Source organism: Columba livia, chromosome 7 (assembly GCF_036013475.1).
Source record: "Columba livia isolate bColLiv1 breed racing homer chromosome 7, bColLiv1.pat.W.v2, whole genome shotgun sequence".
NCBI lineage: Eukaryota > Metazoa > Chordata > Aves > Columbiformes > Columbidae > Columba > Columba livia.
The window spans coordinates 11,968,615-11,989,020 of NC_088608.1; the positions used below are offsets into that span (position 1 = coordinate 11,968,615).

Consider the following 20,406-nt stretch of genomic DNA (forward strand, 5'->3'; position numbering starts at 1 on the left):
CCATTCATCAGTTTCACCTTGCTTGTGCTCAGCCCCTCTTTGTATTGTACTTTTCCTCCAAATTACGATATTCCTAACATCCAGTTGGCTGGATAATATCCTTATCATGGAATAATCCAAGCAAAACTCCTTTCTGTCTACTTTTAAATTATTTCCTGAGAAATTATGTATTTTCTATGTCTTATATCTTGCTTCACAGAATCACAGAATCACAGAATGTTAGGGGTTGGAAGAGACCTTGAAAGATCATCCAGTCCAATCCCCCTGCTAGAGCAGGAACAGCTAGATGAGGTTACACAGGAATGTGTCCAGGTGGGTTTTGAATGTCTCCAGAGTAGGAGACTCCACAACCCCCCTGGGCAGCCTGTTCCAGTGTCTGTCACCCTCACTGAGAAGAAGTTTCTTCTCATATTTAAGTGAAACCTCCTGTGTTCCAGTTTGTACCCATTGCCCCTTACCATTGGTTGTCACCAAGAAGAGCCTGGCTCCATCCTCGTGACACTCACCCTTTACATATATATAAACATTAATAAGGTCACCACTCAGTGTCCTCTTCTCCAAGCTGAAGAGCCCCAGCTCCCTCAGCCTTTCCTCATAAGGGAGATGCTTTACTCCCTTAATAATTTTCGTTGCTCTGCGCTGGACTCTCTCCAGCAGTTCCCTGTCCTTCTTGAACTGAGGGGCCCAGAACTGGACACAATATTCCAGGTGTGGTCTGACCAGGACAGAGTAGAGGGGCAGGAGAACCTCTCTGGACCTACTGACCACCCACCTTCCAATACACTCCAGGTACCATTGGCCTTCCTGGCCACAAGGGCACAGTGCTGGCTTATGGTCATCCTGCTGTCCACCAGAACCCCCAGGTCCCTTTCTCCTATGCTGCTCTCTAATAGATCATTCCCCAACTTATACAGGAACCTGGGGTTGCTCCTCCCCAGATGCAAGACTCTACACTTTCCCTTGTTATATTTCATTAAATTTTTCCCCGCCCAGCTCTGCAGCCTGTCCAGGTCTCTGGATGGCAGCACAGCCTTCTGGTGTGTCAGCCACTCCTCCCAGCTTCGTGTCATCAGCAGACTTGCTGACAGTGCACTCTATTCCCTCATCTGAGTCATTGATTAATATATTGAATTGTACTGGTCCCAGCACTGACCCTTGAGGCACTCCACTAGATACAGGCCTCCAACTGGACTCTGCCCCATTGACCATGACTCTCTGGCTTCTTTCCTTCAGGCAGTTCATAGTCCACCTCACTACCCGATTATCCAATCCACACTTCTTCAGCTTGCTTATTGTATCTCGTCCACACTAGTCAGCCATCTGTTTGAACTGATATCTCTTTGTATTTCCATGAGAGGGGCAAGAAGGAGAGAATACAGTACATGACCTACTCATTTAAGCAGAAAGGAGGCTACACATGCAAAATACCTTTTCTTTAGCTCTGTTTGGAACTGAAGAAATGCCTGTTTCTTTACAGATTCCATTCCCCAAACCACCTGCCCTTACTTGTGACCTATAAAAAATGGTCTAGACAAGTCAAGGGACATAAATTCAGGTCCTAAATATGCTTATTTAGATAAAGTTTGCACTGCCAAGAAAGATGTGTTCTGGGAAGGGGCTGTGAGATGAGTGATTTATCCTATCAGACTACATAGGGATCATGAGGGACAAGTTAGGAATTTGTGCTGTGAGCGCTGTCCTGTGTGTTTGCACAGTACCAAACTAACACAACAGCGCCCCAGTTTCCCTGGGGCTTATAAATGATGCTCATTGTACAGTTCACCAACAATAATAATGTACCCAGTTTGGGCTTCTCATAATTAGATTGTTCTACTCTGTGCTTATAGCAAATCCAGTTAAAGTTTGATTTCCCTTGTCAGATCAATAAGAAAATGATCTTTTACTTCCCAGGAGCCTGTTTCTGGTGTCTTATTAGCTATTTGTTTGTGAGCAGATAGCTACATTAAGGATCTCGAATGCTTGTTTGTTTTTCAGTGAGTTAATAAACTAGTGAAACAAGTCGGATATATTCTTAGTGCATCCTTTTTTATTCATACATACATGTACACATGTGTACAAGTTCTGTTTCACTGAACAGTATGTCATGCCGGCACAGATCCACAATGGACCACTCTGGTAAGCCAAACACTGAAGAAACTGTTTCTAGTTCCTGTCAGTCATGCTCATCTTTCTTGTCTTTCCCATATGTATTTTATAACCAATAGATGAGTCCCTGCATTTGCAGCTGGGCTGTGCCCTTGCCATACTGTCCTGGTTCTTAGCAGTATCCTTCATTTCTCTTTCTTAGACAAAAAACACCTTTGCCGTTCATTAAAGACATTTGGAGTGCCTTTGTAACGTGCCTCTTGGGAAAGCCAGAACATCTTCTGCTATGGCAACACTACGTATGATTCATTATTTCGAAAGCCAGAGCAATGACTGACAGGCGTATGTGTTTGTAATGGGTGCAGAGTGCTTAGTTTCTGTGTGTTTACCAAGGAAGTGCTTAAAAGTTTGCAAACTCACCTGTGTTGTACGAATCACTTGCATGTTCACAACTTGACTGGAAATGAGTTGCAGACAGGTTTCCACTTGCAGTTTCTACCATTATTTATTTCTCATTAGTTTATCCATTAAATCGCTATGCTCAGGAAAAAGTATGATAGACTTCCCAGGTCCTTCGCTGTTCTGTCTGCTAGAGCTTTCTACCCTGGGCCATGGCAGATAGTGTAAGCTGGAAGAACATCATTTCACAGAATCACAGAACGTTTGTCCCTGCTTTAATTATTGCAGCCTATCTTCATCCACAAAACCAGCTCAGCTGATCCCACGCTGAAGCACAGGAGAGAGGCAGACTTGGTTAAAAAGCTAATATCCCAGATCTTCTCAGGACTGCAAATCTCAGCTGTGTGGACTGTATCATGACAGCTGGTGCGAGTCCTCAGTGTGCAGCATTTGACCCATTGTCTAATCCTCGGTCTCTCCTGGATGCAACAAGTTGCTCTGTCTGTTGCTTCAGGTTTTCAAAATGAATGAGTTTGGAGTGTATAAACTGGGTTTTCACTTCAGACTGTCTGTAATTATTACCTCCTACCCGATGAATATGATTCAGGTTGCTTGAATGCAGCCTGCCATGTATTTTCTCAATATTTTCTTCCTTTAAACAACATTTTATTGAAATGTGGCCAGCTTCAAACACTGAAATCTGTGGGGAGCAGTTAAGTGTTCACTTGTTGTATTGAAAGCAAAAACTGTTTTAACTTTGTGGGCTGAAGGATAATAGGGTATGATTTATTTCTTTTGAAGGTTCTTGACATTTTACCAAACACCCTCACTATTGTTGAATTGGTCACTAATACATTATTCACTTTACCGTATATTGATGGCAAAAAGCACATTAGCATCCATCAACTCTGAAAGCCAACTAGGAAAGCCCCTTAGGAAATTCTGATAAAGATTTACAGTTTTCTTGAACAAGTGAGATTTTGACAATCCAAACCGAAATTTTAGTTAACAAAGGGTGAAGATTGTGATGCAAAGTATGAGACATATATCTGCCTAAATGTCAAAGGGAAGGCAAAATACATTGTGGGAGAATTGCCTTCTAGCTCGTAGCCTTGCTGCCCTTGAATCGCCACACAGGGAGCCCAGACATTAACTGGTGATGAAGTGTTGACTGGAAAGTGGTGGCATCCTATGGGTGCTACAGAATATTTGACCTTCAGTGCATTTCAGTATAGGTTTTGTTTCTATTAAGAAAGCCTTGTGACAATTTTCTTTTTAATCTTGAAAAATGGAACTGTGGCAAATGAAGCTGATATTTTCTTCCTTAGGGTTGATATAGAATTTGTTTGAAAATGATGACTAATAAAGTCATAAATATACAATGGTTAGAGAATTAATTTGCTCTCAGGCAAAACTTGTGAAAATTACACAAAGGAGCTCTCAATGTATTTTTCATTCCATAATAATAATTATAACAATAATGGTGCTAGTTCTTTGACACTTCCCTATTAATGGTGTCCAAGACACTTTGCAAATAATCACAGTAATATTTGATTGAAAAAATTGTTCAGTGTTCTGTTCCTTGGGGCTTCAAAAAGAAAAAGTGTCTTGGAAGAGTGCCCTTCATTCACAAAATGCTTCAGACAGAGCGAATAGTGACAAACAGGAGAGAAAAGGAAGACTTTATGGTGAAGCTTCAGGAAGCAAAGTGATTGAGTAACTCTTACATATTGGAGTGAAGGAAGGTAAAAGTTTAAAGAGGTATGATAGCTCATGTGAAGGAGCAGCCTCTGACCGTGAGTGGTGGTGATGATGAGGGGCAGCGTATGCTCAGCATCAGGACTGAGTGAGGTGGACTCACAATGTGTAGGAACAAGTACTTAGGTAACCAGCACAATATGTGTGGGCCAAGGCCATGAAAAGCTCTGGTCAACAGCAGAGTAGCTTGTTTATATTTTCCAGAGGTATTGCTGGTGTAACTGGGGCCTGACAGCAGCAGGTAACATCAGCATGTGCGTGGCCCTTTCTTTGGAACAGTGGCTGGATGTAGGACATAGAAGTGGGCTGTCTCTTCAGATCCCAGGCAGCATCTCAGAGAAAGGAAACAGGGTGGAAAGCAAAGCCAACTCCTTTTCTTCTTTTTCTGTAGTTCAGTGCAAACAAAGACATGCCTTATGGAGATTTCATTCTCAATTTTTAAGTTTACTTAGCTCCCTAACTGAGTAAGTTTGTGAGCCAGTGGTATGGCAGACCTCATTTATTTAGCACGTCTGCTTCTGATGAGTGTTAATATATCACATTCTCCTAAAACCTTCCATTAAAGGGTGTCATTATGCTTTGATAAAGTTGACTTTACTACCAGCAATCTCATAAGAAATATTATTGTTTAATCATGCGGGGTTCACCCTGGAAAGCCGCGAACAGGCTCGGCTCAGTCAAGCACTTAATATGTACTTACCTTGAAGTCAATGGGATTGTGTACTTGAAACCAAGCGTAAGCTTGTGTGCTGAGCTAGGCCACAGTCAAAGTGCACAGCACTGAAACATCAAGTCTGTAATTGGGAATCCCAGCATATCATATTGTTTCTAGGGAGTTTTGCTACCATAGGTCCAGCTGGCCAAGTTGTTCTAACATGGTTGAATGAAGTGGTTATGAAATCTAACATGTTCCTGGGCTTAGTATAGGATTAGCTGGATGGAAGTCTGTGATCTGCAGTGCACACTAGACTGGGTTAGAGATTTTCATGATCACTTCTAGCCTTGGGAGGTGCAGGTAAAATCCTGAAGGAACTCCTGTGCTTTGACTTAAAAAGCTCTGACTTCGTAGATCATCCATTCTTTCCTTTTTATAACACTGGATGATCTTTAGAATGTGTTTTAATGGAAGTGCTTGAGCTGCAAAATTCAGATTAGTGTTTTATACATGGGGATTACTCTGTTTTACAACACGTTAATAAAAGAGGTCAAGGTCATGGGTGAAATGTGGTCTTTGATAATCCTTTTCTATTATTAGCCAAATTCCAATTTAAAAACACTGATCTTTATGAGAACAGGTTTATTTCAAAAGTCTTCCAGGATTTTACAGCCTCTGCTCCAGTTCATTGGTGTAACTGACTCCTGGTGGGACCTTTGTCCACGGGAGTCCTCATAGGCCTGGCTGGCTAAAAAGCTGTGTGTTTGACTTGGAGTCTCCAGTTCAGTTTCTGGTGAGCCGGTGAAGAGGGTCACCTTCTGTTTCAGATGTTCATGAAAATCAGATGCATCTGCTTCTGTGGCAGGTCTGGGTACCTGCAGATGAAACTCACAGAGAGTTCAGCCATGATTTCTCTGTTCCCTCCTGCATTCTCACTAGTGAAACCAGTTGTCCTGGATCTTCCACTGTCTCTGCTGGCACAAGCGGCTGGTGTAGACATGTAACTGTAAGAATAATAATAAAAAAAAAATGCCACCAAATATGGATGGTTGAACAATAAGAAAGAAGCGTTTTTTCCATCAGACTGCAGAGGCTGTAGAGCCAAGATGCAGCTTGCTTTCCTGTCTGAAAAAAGGGATTATACTGATCAGAATGTTGTAGGAAGCTGCAAGTGATGCATGAGCACTCACCTTATCTTCCTCAGCAAGGGAGATTGTGTGACAGCTGCAGGGCTTGTCTCAGTAAACAATGGATCCCAATACTTCAACACTCTGAAATGTCCTTAAGAAAACAAACAAACTCTGTGTTTCCCAGCTGTGTGTGGCACTGGTCAGCCGTGTTTCAGAAGGTGGTGGTGGGTCACAGGGCTATGGCTGTGTGACATCGTGCAGTGCCATGTGGGGTAGCTGGCAAGATTTTGGAGGAAGGTTATTGAGGGGGGGAGGCAGCTTTAGGGGAGTGTTTGCCCCAGTGGGTAGCCTGCTGAGGAAACAATCCTGTGCTGTGTAGGCACACACCTTTGGTCCTGTCAATCCAGGCGTGGCAAATGGAACTCATGGATGTGCACCTGTACGCTACACTCTTGCAGCACTGTGTGATGTCCTGTTGCTCTTGATTGGCCATTGCCAGTGAGTATCTGTAGTGCTGTATGTTGAGTCACCATCCCTGGAGGTATTTAAAAGATGTGTAGATGTAGCACGTAGGGACATGGTTTAGTGGTGGATTTGGCAGTGTTAGGTTTATGGTTGGACTCGATAATCTGAAAGGTCTTTTCCAGCCTTAATGATTCTATAATTTTGTGGTTCTGTGTTAGTTGCGCTTTGATATCTTGTGAGGGTCTGAGCAACAGGAGCTGTGCTGAAGAGGGAAGAATGTCTCTCATGTTACATGACTTCTTTCCCAGTCCCCCAGCCTAAGGCCTCGGCACTCATCAAGTGGAAGCCTCCTGGATCTTCCCTGGGGCAGGTCTTGATTTAGCTTCTGCCTGCCCTTCACCATGTGCAAATAGGAACCCAAGTGAAACAGGGAATGGGCCAAGACTGACCTCTCTGGAACAGAAATGCTGAAGAACTATAGAAATGTGCAGTATTGGGAATGTGACTCACAGTCCTTTGTTCTCCTTCCTTGGGGGAGCCCCAGGACAACTTAACAGTACGCTGTTCCATACTGGGAGTGAGCGCTAGTTCGTGCTTATTGTCTGGTGTTTTCTTCATCTGGGATTGAATCCCTCGGTTCTTCCCCATATACTGGTGTGTTTTGCCAGCTGCTCCACATTAATAATAAAAAAGTAAATAAGCAGTCATAATTGTACTTTTGCAAAAATTACATTTGGACTAAGTTCTTTTTTCTACATACTGAAACAATTTAGCAACACTTGTTTTGAAGAAATGATTAAAATTTATGAAACAGAGTCAAGATGCTCAGTATGCATCAGCAACAGTTAGTGCCTCCTGTGCATCGCATGCTTTACAGATAATGAGGCCTTGATGCACTTTCCAGTATCCCTAAACTTATTTAACATGTGGAAACCCTGAGACACTAAATAGTTTCATTATTTGACCAAGACACAGAGGACTCCAGTGTCATTGCCACTGGGCACTTAGGACCACATTGCCTACATCTCCAGATGTCATTTCTCTCTTGGGATGGATGAAGCTCAGAAGATTAGTTCAAGGAGGAGCCGTGGACAGTGATGGGAGAGGTGCAAAATCATCTAGATTTGACATAACTTTAAATGATAACATGTCTAGGTTACTATGATCATTGTGATTCTTGTGACGCTTTGAAGGTAGGACCTGAGTCTTTGGTTCGTTGTTCGATGTTTGTGTTGTGGGGGTTTTTTGTGTTTTTTATTTGTTTGTTTTTACCAGGGTAGTAAAAAACAGAGCTTTTTATTGTGTCTTCTTCCCTTCCTTGGTAGCTGAGAGTTGGCACTGTTCCCTCTTTCATGATAACAAGAGGGAAAAAGTCTTATTCTTCCTTCTTCCAGTTATCTCCTATCCCCATGTTCTTGGACAGGCCGGAGAGGGTCATTAGCAATTCTTTCGGTTCTTGGATCTCATTGAAAGGGGGTGGCTTACTGCAAGCAGCTATCACAGTGACTCTCAGGACACTCATGGGTTGGCTCATTGTTTCTCTCATCTGAGGAGGAGTTTCGTAGTTGGCCAAGATGAGAAAAATTGATTGAGTGCACAGGAAATGAGGTAGAAACATGGCTGTAAAGTGAAGACTGCTAGAAAAGAAAGCAGGAGTGGGAGGGGAGGTGAACGTGGGGTCAGAGGGGTAAACTGAGTGAAGCTATGAAAATGATACAGCTGGAAAAACGTCTGAGTTGGATTTGGGCATTGAGAGGAGAAAGAAGAAAACTGCTGGTTTGGCCCATTTTATAGAAAGAGGTGTACCCTGCCAACAGCCTTCTGAGTCCTCCCAACTGTGAGTGGAGATGAAAGATTTAAGAAGGCAATGAAGTTAGAAATTGCAGCAGTTGGGATAGGACATATTTAATGTACAATTAAAGTATTCAATGGATCAGGTTAAAGAAAGAGAGAATACCAGTAATGAGGTGGAGGTGGTGATGGGAAGACAAGACAGCAGGGTGATATGTGTGTGTAGGAGGACTTTTGGGGTAAAGCCAGCTTGAGTTTTTAGGCCTCATGAGTAAAGCTGAGCTTTGAGTGCTGACACATTTGTTTGCTCAGCTTTGCCCGCACAGCAGAAGATTTCTCCTTCCCCTAATAAATTTACCGAATCGTGGAGTGGTTTTGTGTTGTGGAGGCTACTTTTGCATCTCGGCATGGAGTAGGAGTGAAAGTTATTTTCCAATGACTAACCTGTGGTGTGACCTACAACAGAGAGCTAAAATTTAAAATGAGGCTGATATTAAAAAATGATTCATTGTCAGTCTAATAAACATAACACTGTAAGTAGACCTTAGCTTCTGTACATCCTTGGACATGTCCACACTTACTACATTTGAGAAGAAAGGTAGTAGCATGGGGAGTCATTGGCCTTCTGATGTTTGGGTACAGCCTTCTTTGCTTTGTCTCTGATGGATTCTGGTCAGTGGCCCACACAGAAGAGAAACTGTGGCCTCAGACTTAGCAGGCAATTGTCTACTTCATGAAGAATGCTCTGAATACGGGAATGATTGAAGCAGAGGATGGTCTGAGATGGTATTAATAGATCTGGAAAGGGGACATTTCGTCAGTGTATACCAAGAAGACAGCCTGAGACCTTACCTTATGCAAAGTGTTTTGCGTCTCTTGGTCATTGTTGAGATCCAGCACTGAGAGTCCTCCAAGCTATTGGGCGGCCTGAAAAAGATTTCAGTGGTTGAGTATTTGCAAACTGGAGTATCAGTCACTAAACACAGTTTGCTCTGTGCCAGGGCTGAAGCAAACCAGAAGGAGAGGGGATTTTACAGTTCAGAAGTCATGGCGGTCATCTGTGTCACCCCATGAATGGTTAATTACTCAGTAATTAAACACTCCATGAATGAGTAGGCTGAGTTAAGAGAACTTATTAGAGATCATAACAAGGGAATAAGAGAAGCACTCAATGTGTCACCAAGTTAACACTGCACAAAAGTAGGTCTGAATATCTGCAGAACAGGTATTTATTTATTCCCATTGAGTTTGGCAGGCCTTGAGTGTTACGTGTATGCTCTACTTCATTGCACAAACCTTTACTGTTGAATCAGCTTATTTTACAGGGACTTTGTGTAATGTATGTGGTTTAGTTTGTATTTTCTGGAATGAGGTCCCTGAAGCTTCCTTCTTGTTCCCAATTTTCCTCCCTTAAGGTCTTTTAATGGAATCTTTGAATATACCCTTGTTTTGAACAAAAAAAGAGAATTATTGGTCCTGTTTAGTTTGGCTTCTTTTGCTCCAGACTAGGAAATCCACTCTGAGAATTACTCTGGAAGAGATGTCCTTGGATAACAAAGCGGTTAGCCGTGCTCCGTGCACTTAGCGATAGCTTTGGACTTTCAAGGCATGGGCATTTAACCTCTCTGCTCTTGTGTGGTGTGTGCTGGCTGCACAAAGCTGTTCCAGCCTGCTGGAGTTGGGGCTGCCAGTGGGCTCAAGTGAGCTGAAGCAGTAAATGATGTCCCTCAGACAGGGAAGTCTCAACTCAGGGTTTACACACTTCTTTCCTCCAAAACACACAGGGTAAGGGTGAGGTGGGGAGCAGCTGGTTCTGAGCAGATGAAGACTCAAGTATTACCAGGTTTACCACATCTTTAGAAGCTGATCCAAACCCCATCAAGCTCAGTGGAAAAATGCCAATGATTTGAAGGGCCGCTGGATCAGGCCTTAAGCCCGGCTCTTGCCATTTGGCACATCGTCCTTTGTGCAGCTGAGTAATCCTCCTTGCAGCCCTGTGCTCTCGGGAAGGCGGTGCAGAGCAGCGTGCAGGCTGCAGGGACCACCCTCTGAAATGGCAGAGGGCCTCTTTTCACCTTGTCTTGTGCATGCACACAAGCCTGAGCACAGCTGTGTTGGCAGACTTACATTTCCTGCGAAGCTTTGCTGCCTCTGCAGCTGGTTACCTGAACCACCTTGAGCCGTGGAGGGACTTGCAGAGCTTTAGAGGCTCTGAATCAGATGTCTGGCGATAGATGGTGTTGGAAACTATTAAACTTTTGTTCATTGGTCCTCATGTGGAGGAAGTGAGAGCATGGATCTTTAACCCCCTGGAAATGATTAGAGATGAGGAGCACAAAGGAGGCCTTGATGAACATTTTGCCCCTAAGCTGTGTGATTCCTTTCTTTCCGGCTCCTGCTGCTGACATGCAAAGCCAGGGCCTTGGTTTCTAATTTTTCATACTGTTTTTAAACAGATACTTTTGCAAATGTAAACATGCCCCAGCACTCAAAGTTTCCAGCCAAATTAAAGAGTCAGCACTGGAAAAATCAGCCTTCTGAGAAAGGTCAAATACAAAGAAATGCTGGAGTTCATTGGGTCCATATGTGTAAACTTCAGCTAATACGGAATAGACTCAGGGCAGCACTTACCTTGGAGAACTGAACTGGTTTCAAAATGAAAGGCTGGAACTGTCCTTAGGGATGACTGTGGCCTGAACAGTAGATTTGAATGTATCGAATGAAAAAAGACCCATGTCCTGACTCTTGCTCGCATTTCCATTCCACTTCATCCTTTCCCTCTTAGCAAGAAGAAAGAAGGTTGGGAAGGAAAATGTGCTATTTGACATTAATTCTGACAACTCACGTTTAGACATTGGTAGTTGGGACCGTGCTGGGTTTAATAATCTCCAACTACATGCCTATAAAAGCTTAATTTTGCTACGAGGATGCATGCCTTGCAGCCTTTAATTTAATAACCGGGAAGGGTTTCTTTATAAGTTGTACCACCTGCAGTAGTAATAGAAATCAAGACAGTGCCTGTTATTTCTTGGGCTTGATTGACATTTCAGCCAACATGGAAAGATTCAAGCCACCTACTGCCTTTAATTTTTTTATTTTTTTTTTTTTTACCTGTAATTTATCAGAGCTTACCATTAAAAGGAAGAACTGATGAGTGGAGCTTTTGCTTAGAGCAGCAGATGAAGAAATATTCTTCCTGCCACTGCTCTGTAATAGTGGTTTAGTTAGTAGGAAAGAGTCAGTAGGAGAGGAGGTAAAATGACAAGAGAAATTATGGCCTAAAAGCAGGATTCTTAAAAGGTATCATCATTATATAGCAATCCCCTAATCCCACCCCCATCAGCCAACAGAAGTGCCAGGAGATCTGCAGCACATGTCAGCCAGCTAACTTGCCTGAAAGGTATTATTGTTGTTGGTTCTGCTGCTTGGCTCAGAAATGTCTCTGCAGCTAAAGAGCTACAGGAAAAGAAGACAGAGCCCCATTAGGTAGGAGAATGCCAGGGGTGAAACTGTGGTGCCTCCCTGGTGCTGGTACATCATTAAGGGTCCTAGAGGAGTGTAGGAGGTGGAGATACTAGAAGGTTAGATGGGCTGAATTATTCCTTACCTCATGCCTTTTCATTGAAGAGCAGAGGAGGGACATGTGCCGTGTGTGGTTCCACAGTGTGACAGGAATGCTGAGAAGGGCTGGAAGCCTCCAGCTCCTGCTAACAGGGTTTTTAGATTGAGAGGGTGGAGGACTCATTGTCAGAGAGGCCCTGGCAGTGTCCAGTTAGGTGAGGCATGGGACTAGGCCTGATGATGTTCAGCTCCATGATGAGGGGACTTAGGAGATGTTAGAAAGCATGGTGGTGTTCAGGGCAAAAGCAGAAGCTCTGTGACAAGGTCGTGCTTTGGAAAGGGAAGCAGGACAAGTAGAATATAAGGACTTTTATATGTTTTTTTCTTAGGGTTTTGATAACTGAAGGGCTTGATTAGGTTTCACCCATCCCTGGAGGGAGAAATTGCTCAACAACTATTCTTACGTTAAAGGTTTTAAACCGTTGTATTTCTGTAACACTACAAAGCAAGCCAAGGTGCCAAAGACGTATATGAGATTCCTCATCAGCACTGTCATCTCGCCCCTGGGGAAAGCAGAACTAATGCCTACAACAAAACACTGAAAACTGATGGCCTTCAGTGAGACTTCTCAGTTTGTCATTGGCGATATAAAAGGACAGTGGAGCACGATTTTTGAGAGCTCTTTTGAACCGGTCTGGACTACGTCATTATTGTTATGAGTCATCAAGTCATTGGCCTATGTACTGGTATCCTGTTGGCTCGAGGCCAGAAGATATTACCTTTCATGTTGAGCCTCCTGGATCTCCAACATCCAGTCCTTGAATGCAGCAGGTTACTTGTCAACAGGTCACAGAGGGATTACAGATGTACTGATTTGCTGTCATTTGTGCCTTGCTCCCCCAGATACTTGGTATTCTCTATGTATTTAACAGCCATAGCAGTTAACAGTTGGAATAAATTCCCAAGAGAATTCTTCACTGTAAAGCTGGATGGCCTTCTGGAAGATACATATTAATCTATCCCGTTATTTTGTGCAGTAAAGGTGTAAAGTGGGAGGCTGAAATTCTATGATCTGTGAGACATACAAGGTCAAAGCTGGTAACTGTTGAAAGCTGGGATTGTGTGAATGCCTTAGCATCATGCCTGAGAGTACTCTAAAAATAATAATTCCACTTTTTAAAAAAAAAAAAAAAACAGGTGTATTTTTTATTACACCAGGACTATCTGCCATAGATCTCTCAAGACATATTGTGTTAATATACGTAGCTTCTGGAAGATCTTTGTCTCCATGAGCATAGAGTAGCCCAATCTATTGCTTTTCGTTTAACCTGTGTGATTGTAGTTTGGACAATTGCCTAGATTGGCAAATCCAAGCTAGTTGATAGAGCCAGTCTCAAACTTGTGCAGTCTCTCAGCCACAAAAATGCTGTGATGGCTCCCCACATCTAAATCAAGGAAAGATTTAATTGACAGGGATCCCAGATGTTAGGTAAAGTGAAACCTAGAAGAGAACCTGAACTCTGAAAGAGAAGGTTAAACTTGTCCTTGGAGCTGCCAGGTCTTGAGTACAGATGACCTCTATGCTAACTTGGTTTTTAGTTGACCCCACCATCCCTTTCTGGAGGGCAGCAGTTTCCCATTGCTTGGCACGGAAGGGAAGGCTGTGGAGGTGTCACGGCAGGCAGTCCTGTGCTTTACACCGCTTAACCCTGGCACTGGAGATGGTTCCCCTGCTTTAACAGAAGTAAAATAGAGCTGCTGTTGTCTCCGAAACCAATGCTGACACTCCATCCTGGATGTGAAAATAACTGCTGAGACAGCCCTGTGTTTATGTGCGGGGTGTTTTCTTTTTTTGCATGTTCTGCAGAGAATCGGAGTAAATAGAAACCCTTTAAATAGATCATTAATTAGCCTTCCCCTGACAGATAATGCGGTAGGAAATCCATTAGTGGATGTCCGGGTGAACTTTCTTCTTCTAGAGCAGCCTTATTGTTTTCTGCTTTCTCATTTTCATTGCAGATCTGAAGCCCTGGGTGTCGAATTTCACCTATCCAGGTGTGCAGGACTTTTCTCAGCTTGCACTGGATGCCAACAGGAACCAGCTCATTGTGGGAGCAAGGTAAAGATATTCTTTTAATTAGTCCAGAGTTGCCACTCAAGCTCTTTCCCTTCAGGTTCTGGCTTCAGAGAAGAGTGTGTTTCTATCTTATGTGGCCTGTCTCTCCCTCAAAAAGAAAGTTATAATTCATATAGAGGGATTTAAACTCCTAGTATGATTGCAAAGAAGAGAAAATTGCTAGAATTAAAAAACAAAAAAACAAAAAACCAAACCCACAACAAAAAAAACAATCAAAATGAGTGGTTAATGAAGCAGAATGCTGGCATCTCCCTCGGTATTGTGAATGTTACAAGAGTTATAGTAAATTATTCTGCACCATTCCTCTGCCAGGACAGAATTTGACTTTACAGTTTATTTGCTATGGCCAGACTTGCCCTCTATACCAGGTTCATGTACTCACCTTTGTGTAAATCATAGTCAGACTTTGGCAACGTAAAGGACTGCTTTCCTCTCTCTTCTTCTAGAATTCACTCCACAGCCTGTTTACATCATCTTGCTGATATAGCCAGATCCTCACCTAATGTGTTTTGGTGCAACTCTGTTGTTCTGGCCTGTTGTATATAATGAGAATATATTTTCCTTTCTTTTTAAATATTATTTTTATTTAGGATATCATAAGAAAAGAGTGGAAACACACAAGGTAAGCATAGGCAAGCTCTAACAAATTTAGAGCTGCATTTGTAATAGGGAAAAGAGCTATGGTTCAGTGAAATAATATACATCAGGAGGGGCTGAATCATGAGTTGCAGCAACAACTCTTTTTATTGTATAATAAACAGATAAGGCAACCCAAAAAGAAAAGACTAAGCATGCTCTAACAAATCTGTTTAAGTATAACATTTAGAATCAGATAATGTTGTGGTAGCAGGCTGTGCTATTAATGAAAATGAAGGAAGAGAATGCTTTCTTCCTGGGGTATTCAGCATTCGAGGACGGAGATGTGAGGAGCAGAGCTGGAAGAACTCATGATATGAACAAAAGAAAAGAGCAAGATATGTAGCAGAGATTTTTTTGCTCCAAAGAGGCAACCGAAGTGTGATTTAATATGCATTTTGTGTGTATTTGTGCAGCAAATAATAACACTTAAATTCCTGTAGCTGTTTAAATTGCCAGAGGCCCTCCTGCTTTTCATACCGAAACATTTCACTCTTCAAGCCATGGCTTTACCCGTCTGGTATCTTCAACCAGCAATTATTAATATTTATTACTTGAGAACGGCATTGCTTTGGGGATGGCTGTGAACAGCGCCTTCTGCCAGGCATTGCACAGACACAGGCATGTCGCTCTGAGGAATTTATGGTTTACATAATTCAGCTGCACGGCAGGTTTCCCCCCACGCAGCCGCTGCCAACGCCGACACGCTTCCCCCTGCTCAAACCCCGGCAACACGTCCTGGAGGGAACCACAGGAGCTTGTACGAGTGTGGTTAGACATGAGGCTACAATATCACTATAAACAGGGGAATGACAGCAAATTTTATTACCTGCTGGAAGTACAGTGTAGTGTGTTGCCTCATGAGGAAGCAGTGACAAGTATTTACAGAATTTACTTGGAAAAGTCAGTTTTCACGAAGCACTACCCACCTGACTGGGAGACGGAAAGTTTAGTTGGTGCCACACGGCTCTGCTGAGCAATTCTTGGTAGAGTTAATGGAGATCTTTTTGGGTTGGTTATAGGCTTGGTGTTGGGAAAGTGGGGAGTGCTGAGCCCTTTCCCTCTTCCCCATCTCATTTCTACCCTGTGTGGGGTGACAGGGAGAGGGGCATGAATGTGGGGTGTGGATGGGGCCCGCGGTGCTGCTCAGCTCTGGGTGTGCTGAGCTCCCAGGGCTGTGCCAGAGAAATGGGAACGGGAAGTAAAATCTTTTCTGTTCCTTCCTTCCCTGACAAATCCACACCTTGTTCTGGACTATTTTTAGGGGTGATTTTTTGAGTCATTAGTTGCTCGTGCACCATCTGCTTGAATTTGCAAATGAAACAATACCTCAAAGAGATAGGAGCTGTCTCTATCCATCTCTACAGGGTGTAATTTATGAAACCTAAATTTAAATGTTAACCATGTTTAAATGTGCTACTGTAGATCATATTAGTAGTAATGCCAGCTATTCTGGGGTTGTGGAAGGAGTTTGGGATCAGGCTGGAGTTTATAAGTACTCCCGCTTCTCAATTTCCTGGTTAACATCATTCTCTTAGATGATAGCACTATAAATTATTTCAGACTAGTTCTTTCTATCTCTATTTAAAAGCAGTATGACCTCACCACAGCATCTCTTTGGCTTAGTTCATCCTGTGTTTCAAAGCTTCACAGGAAATGCTTCCTAGAAGAAAAGAAGATCCTGGGGCTCATGAGGGTTTTTGGTTTCAGGAATTGGACACAGCGTGACTGAAAATGTAAAAGGTATTGAGGGCATGCCGCGCAGACAGGGAGCTGCAATAACGCGAGCCTCAGATTTTTAAGCTTTATCCTTATCTGAGAGCCCTCCCCAAATGACTGTACTGAGTGCAAACCAGAGGAGTTTGATAACTCCACTGCACCAAACACCTGCCAAGGCAAAATCCCAGAAACAAAAGAATTAGTTTCAAAAGCCCACCATGGTTTCTAAGCAACATATTTACTTGTCATATCATTTGTAAAATCCAAACACTTGCAAGTAAAGGATATGAATAGTTTAGAACATTGTAAATCTCACACTACCCATATTATGAGCCACATTTCATTAAGCATAAAAACACACATTTCAAAAATTCATAACCTTCATTTTGACTCATAGTTTGCGTGTTTTGTTTTTGCTTTAAATGTAATGTTAGTATTTTAATGTACTGTTTTTCTTCTATGAATGAGTGATTGTTTTGAAATATTTGCTGCTTTTTTCAGCTCTTGAGCACATGTGATTACTATTTGAGCTTATTTTAATGGGATGAAAAACAATTTTCTAGACCTCATTATTACTGAGAAAAAACTTGAAAATATGATCTGAACAGCACAAAAAAAGACACATAAATCCTCCCATGCATTAAAAAAATGATTATTATGGTAACTTGGATCCTGCTTTTTCTGTGCTAGCTATCAGCAGTGCCATTTCTGTCCAATTGTCCTGCTCTTTTGCAAAACACTTTCTTCTTTTCATGAAGAATAAGCCTTGAATTTTTCAGACCTGAGAAACCTTCCAAGTCAAAGCCAATAAAGCAGCTGAAATGGAAACCGATTGCAGCCTTGACTATGTAGAAACCTCCATCCCTCTCTAATAGCATGATCTGGAATACTTATTGTCTTTACTTTCAATCTCCTTCCCATTATTAGATTTCAAATTTAACTCTACTACACAGCATTCCTACCGAGCAGTTTGCTTTTATTAACTGAGGGTCTATTTGCTCTACCTAAACATCTGAAATCAAAGAGTAATGGTGAGGAAATGGGTGGCAGTTTCTTGTAGATTAGTGTCACATAATGAGCTATAGTTTTGAATTATAGACACAAGTTGTACATATGCCGCCACGGCAGAAGAGCCACAGAGGAGATTATTCTGGTACCAGAACAAAGGCTAGGAGAGTGGGACACTGCTCTTTTGTCAGTAATACAGCTGGTGAATGGGCTGGGAAGAACAGCTTGAATGAGCTGCTGTATAACAAATGGTTTAACAAAGGAGATGAGCTGAATTTCTTAACTCGATGGGCAAGCAAAAGACACCTGTGTTAAAAAGCGGTGACTTAAAAGATGCAACTGTTTGAATTGATGGTATCTGCTTGCTGTAGCTCAAGGTCATGTCTAGATGCTGTCAGAAAGCACAGAGAGCAGCAGCCTGCCTGGAGCAGCAATGTGCCCATGCTGTGAGAATGGGGATGCTGGAGGTGATGGTGGTGGGGCAAGAGGAAGCCTCCATCCCCTTCCTGCAGGATGTCCCAGCTCCCAGCTCTCCAATGTGCTTCTTTTGCCCCTTTCCTTCCTTCTCTTCCAGCAGCGACATGCTGACCTTCTCCCATCCCCACAGCTGTGATTTCACCCGCGTGTTGGAGAAGCAGAGCTCTGCTCTCTCACCGTGCTGCAGGCAGGGTGCCCAGTCCCCAGGGAGGGTGGATTTTGCAGAGGAGTTACAATGTGTAGCTGTGACATCCCACCTTCTTGAGGAGACATACTCCTTGAGGCTGCCTCATTACTGGCTTAGCAGAGACAGAGGCCAGTAAAGAAATGGTGATATGAAAGACCCTGCTTGGAGTCACGCCAAAAAGCATGCTTCACAAGATCTTCCTGGCAAGGAGAACACAAAAGGTTTTAAGGATGATGGTTGAGACACCGTGTGACAATCTGGCACGACAGCAAGCTGAAGGGAAACAGCTTGGACAACGGGAGGATGGTACCCAAACAAATGGCTGCACAGAGAGTGGCTGGGAAACCCAACGGGAAACATTTGACTTTTCCCAGAAGGAAACGGTGGGGGTGTCAGCTCGGGGCGGTGGCCTGCTGGGGCTGCGGATGTGAGGGGCATGGCCACGAGGGTTGGCCGTTTGCAGAGAGTGGAGGTGTTACTGTAGAAAACCAGCCAGAAAGCATCACGACCAGAAGTCCTTGTAGTTCTGCCTGCCAAGGAGGCTGTCAGCTCCATCCGGAGATGGGAAAGGATCGTCTCTTGTGGCTGTTGCACACGGAACTGCAGTTCAGGAGCCCTTGTCACGAATAGTCGTTACCAAGAGGAGCCTGGAGGTAGAGGGCAGTGGGCAAAGGCTGCATGAAAGGACTCAAAACTGGCAAGTAAAGTGCCCGTCATTCTGGGCTGCCAGCCTTCTCTGCAATAAATGTGAAATTACAAAGCTGCTGGTGATTCAAGTCTGGATGCTTCGATGGGAGTGATTTTCAAACTAGATTTAGAGCCGAACTGAATGTGCCTGTTAATGCCAAGTAGATGCGTTCAAGAAAGGAGATATGGTGAGTTTGGGGAGCAGGGAAGGTGCCATATGAACCAACAAAGGTTGTTTTAGGGGGAGCACAGCAGCCTGGGCACACCCCTTCCTGGCTATTACTGCGTCTGGCTGTATAAGCGTTAAAACACCTCTGGATCATGCAGGCTTAGCTGAAGAGCGAATGGAGCGACTGATGTCTCAAAAGAGTTGCTTCAAGTTGCAGCTTGCAGAAATATGGCAAATTGTAAATATACTCTAGGACCCAGCAGGTTTGGCACCTTGAGTTTATTGAAAGTCTCCAGTGTATGATAGATTAGTCTGTCAGATACCAGGTTCCATGCAGGTTTCTGGCTGAACATGGGCTCTTTCTTGCCTGCTTGGCAGAAAGCTCCAGAGCACTGCAGTAAAACTCTCAAAACCTGTGCTGCTTGGAAAGTAGCACTGTTACCCTTGGGCACCTTCAATCTGGACTGCCACTGAACCCTGAACAGAATAAGTCTCAGCAGATTATGTTGCCTGGGCAAAAAGCATTTTGCAAAATGGAAAATTCAGTGGCAGTAGTTGGGTCAGAGCTGATCCACAGATTTAGAGTATCAGTGTTGGGTCCAAACTCTGTCAAGAATACTTTCTGTTGCCAAACGGCCAGGGCCCCTCACCAACATTTATACTCACAGGGCTTCTGTGAGGCAGGAAAGCACTAGTAATTTAACGCTATAGATGGGAATCCGAGGCCCAGAGGGATTAAAAGCAAGCCTGCCCTGTATAAAGGCTCTGGTGCTGAGACACAAGTTTATAGTAGATCTATAGCTACTCCTGCAGTGGGACTAAGCTGTCTGAAGGTACCAGTCAAAGTCTGCAGAACTTCAGAGGCCTCTGCTCTTGGCTAATGTGGACAGCCAAAGCTCTTCTATGGATGGACTCACAGAAAACCTGTGGCAGAGGTGGAATTTGGACCTTTTACTGTTGTATTTCCACTTGGTAGTTTAATCACTTGCCCTCAGCCTTGCATCTCCAAAGAAGATGTAACTCTTCAAAATGCTCATGAAAGTGTGAGTCCCACACACTTACACTGTGACAGTTTCAGCATGACTGAAAAAGTCATGTTTTACACAGCATGGAGACACTAACATGCAAACAAGTTAACATTGCCCACAAGCACACAGGCATAGCCAAAGGTTAAATAGTCCACAGACTCGTGCTGTTATGAGCCAGGAATGACATGCCATTTGTCCCTGACTACAGGATTTGATTCAGTGCTTTTCTGAGACAAAATGACTGAGCAGAGTTACTGCGGTTTCTGATGGCTCACATTTGTAACGCACTGTCTTACGCCAGCTTTACCCCCTACTAACTCGTTTTTGGCTGAGAAATTACCTTGCCGGTTGAGGTATTAATGAGGACGTGAGCAAGCAAAGAGCATGATAATGTTTTTTATTATATCCAGATCGTAGGAGGGTAGCTGAAAGCCCTGCTGCAGAAAAACCTAGAAAAACAAATACCACCCTTTCTCACAGTGATTTTTCCTAT

At 43.3% G+C, this 20,406-nt stretch overlaps 1 protein-coding gene across 10 annotated transcripts in view; it reads left to right on the top strand.

Annotated features, from left to right (window-relative positions):
* SEMA5B (semaphorin 5B) overlaps positions 1-20,406 on the top strand; it is a 269,944-nt gene that overhangs the window by 137,294 nt on the left and 112,244 nt on the right. For all 10 annotated transcript variants that reach the window (XM_065070521.1, XM_065070522.1, XM_065070523.1 and 7 more), the window contains one exon: positions 13,885-13,984. In XM_065070521.1, coding sequence (XP_064926593.1) covers positions 13,885-13,984 — 100 coding nt within the window. The remainder of the gene's footprint in view (positions 1-13,884; positions 13,985-20,406) is intronic.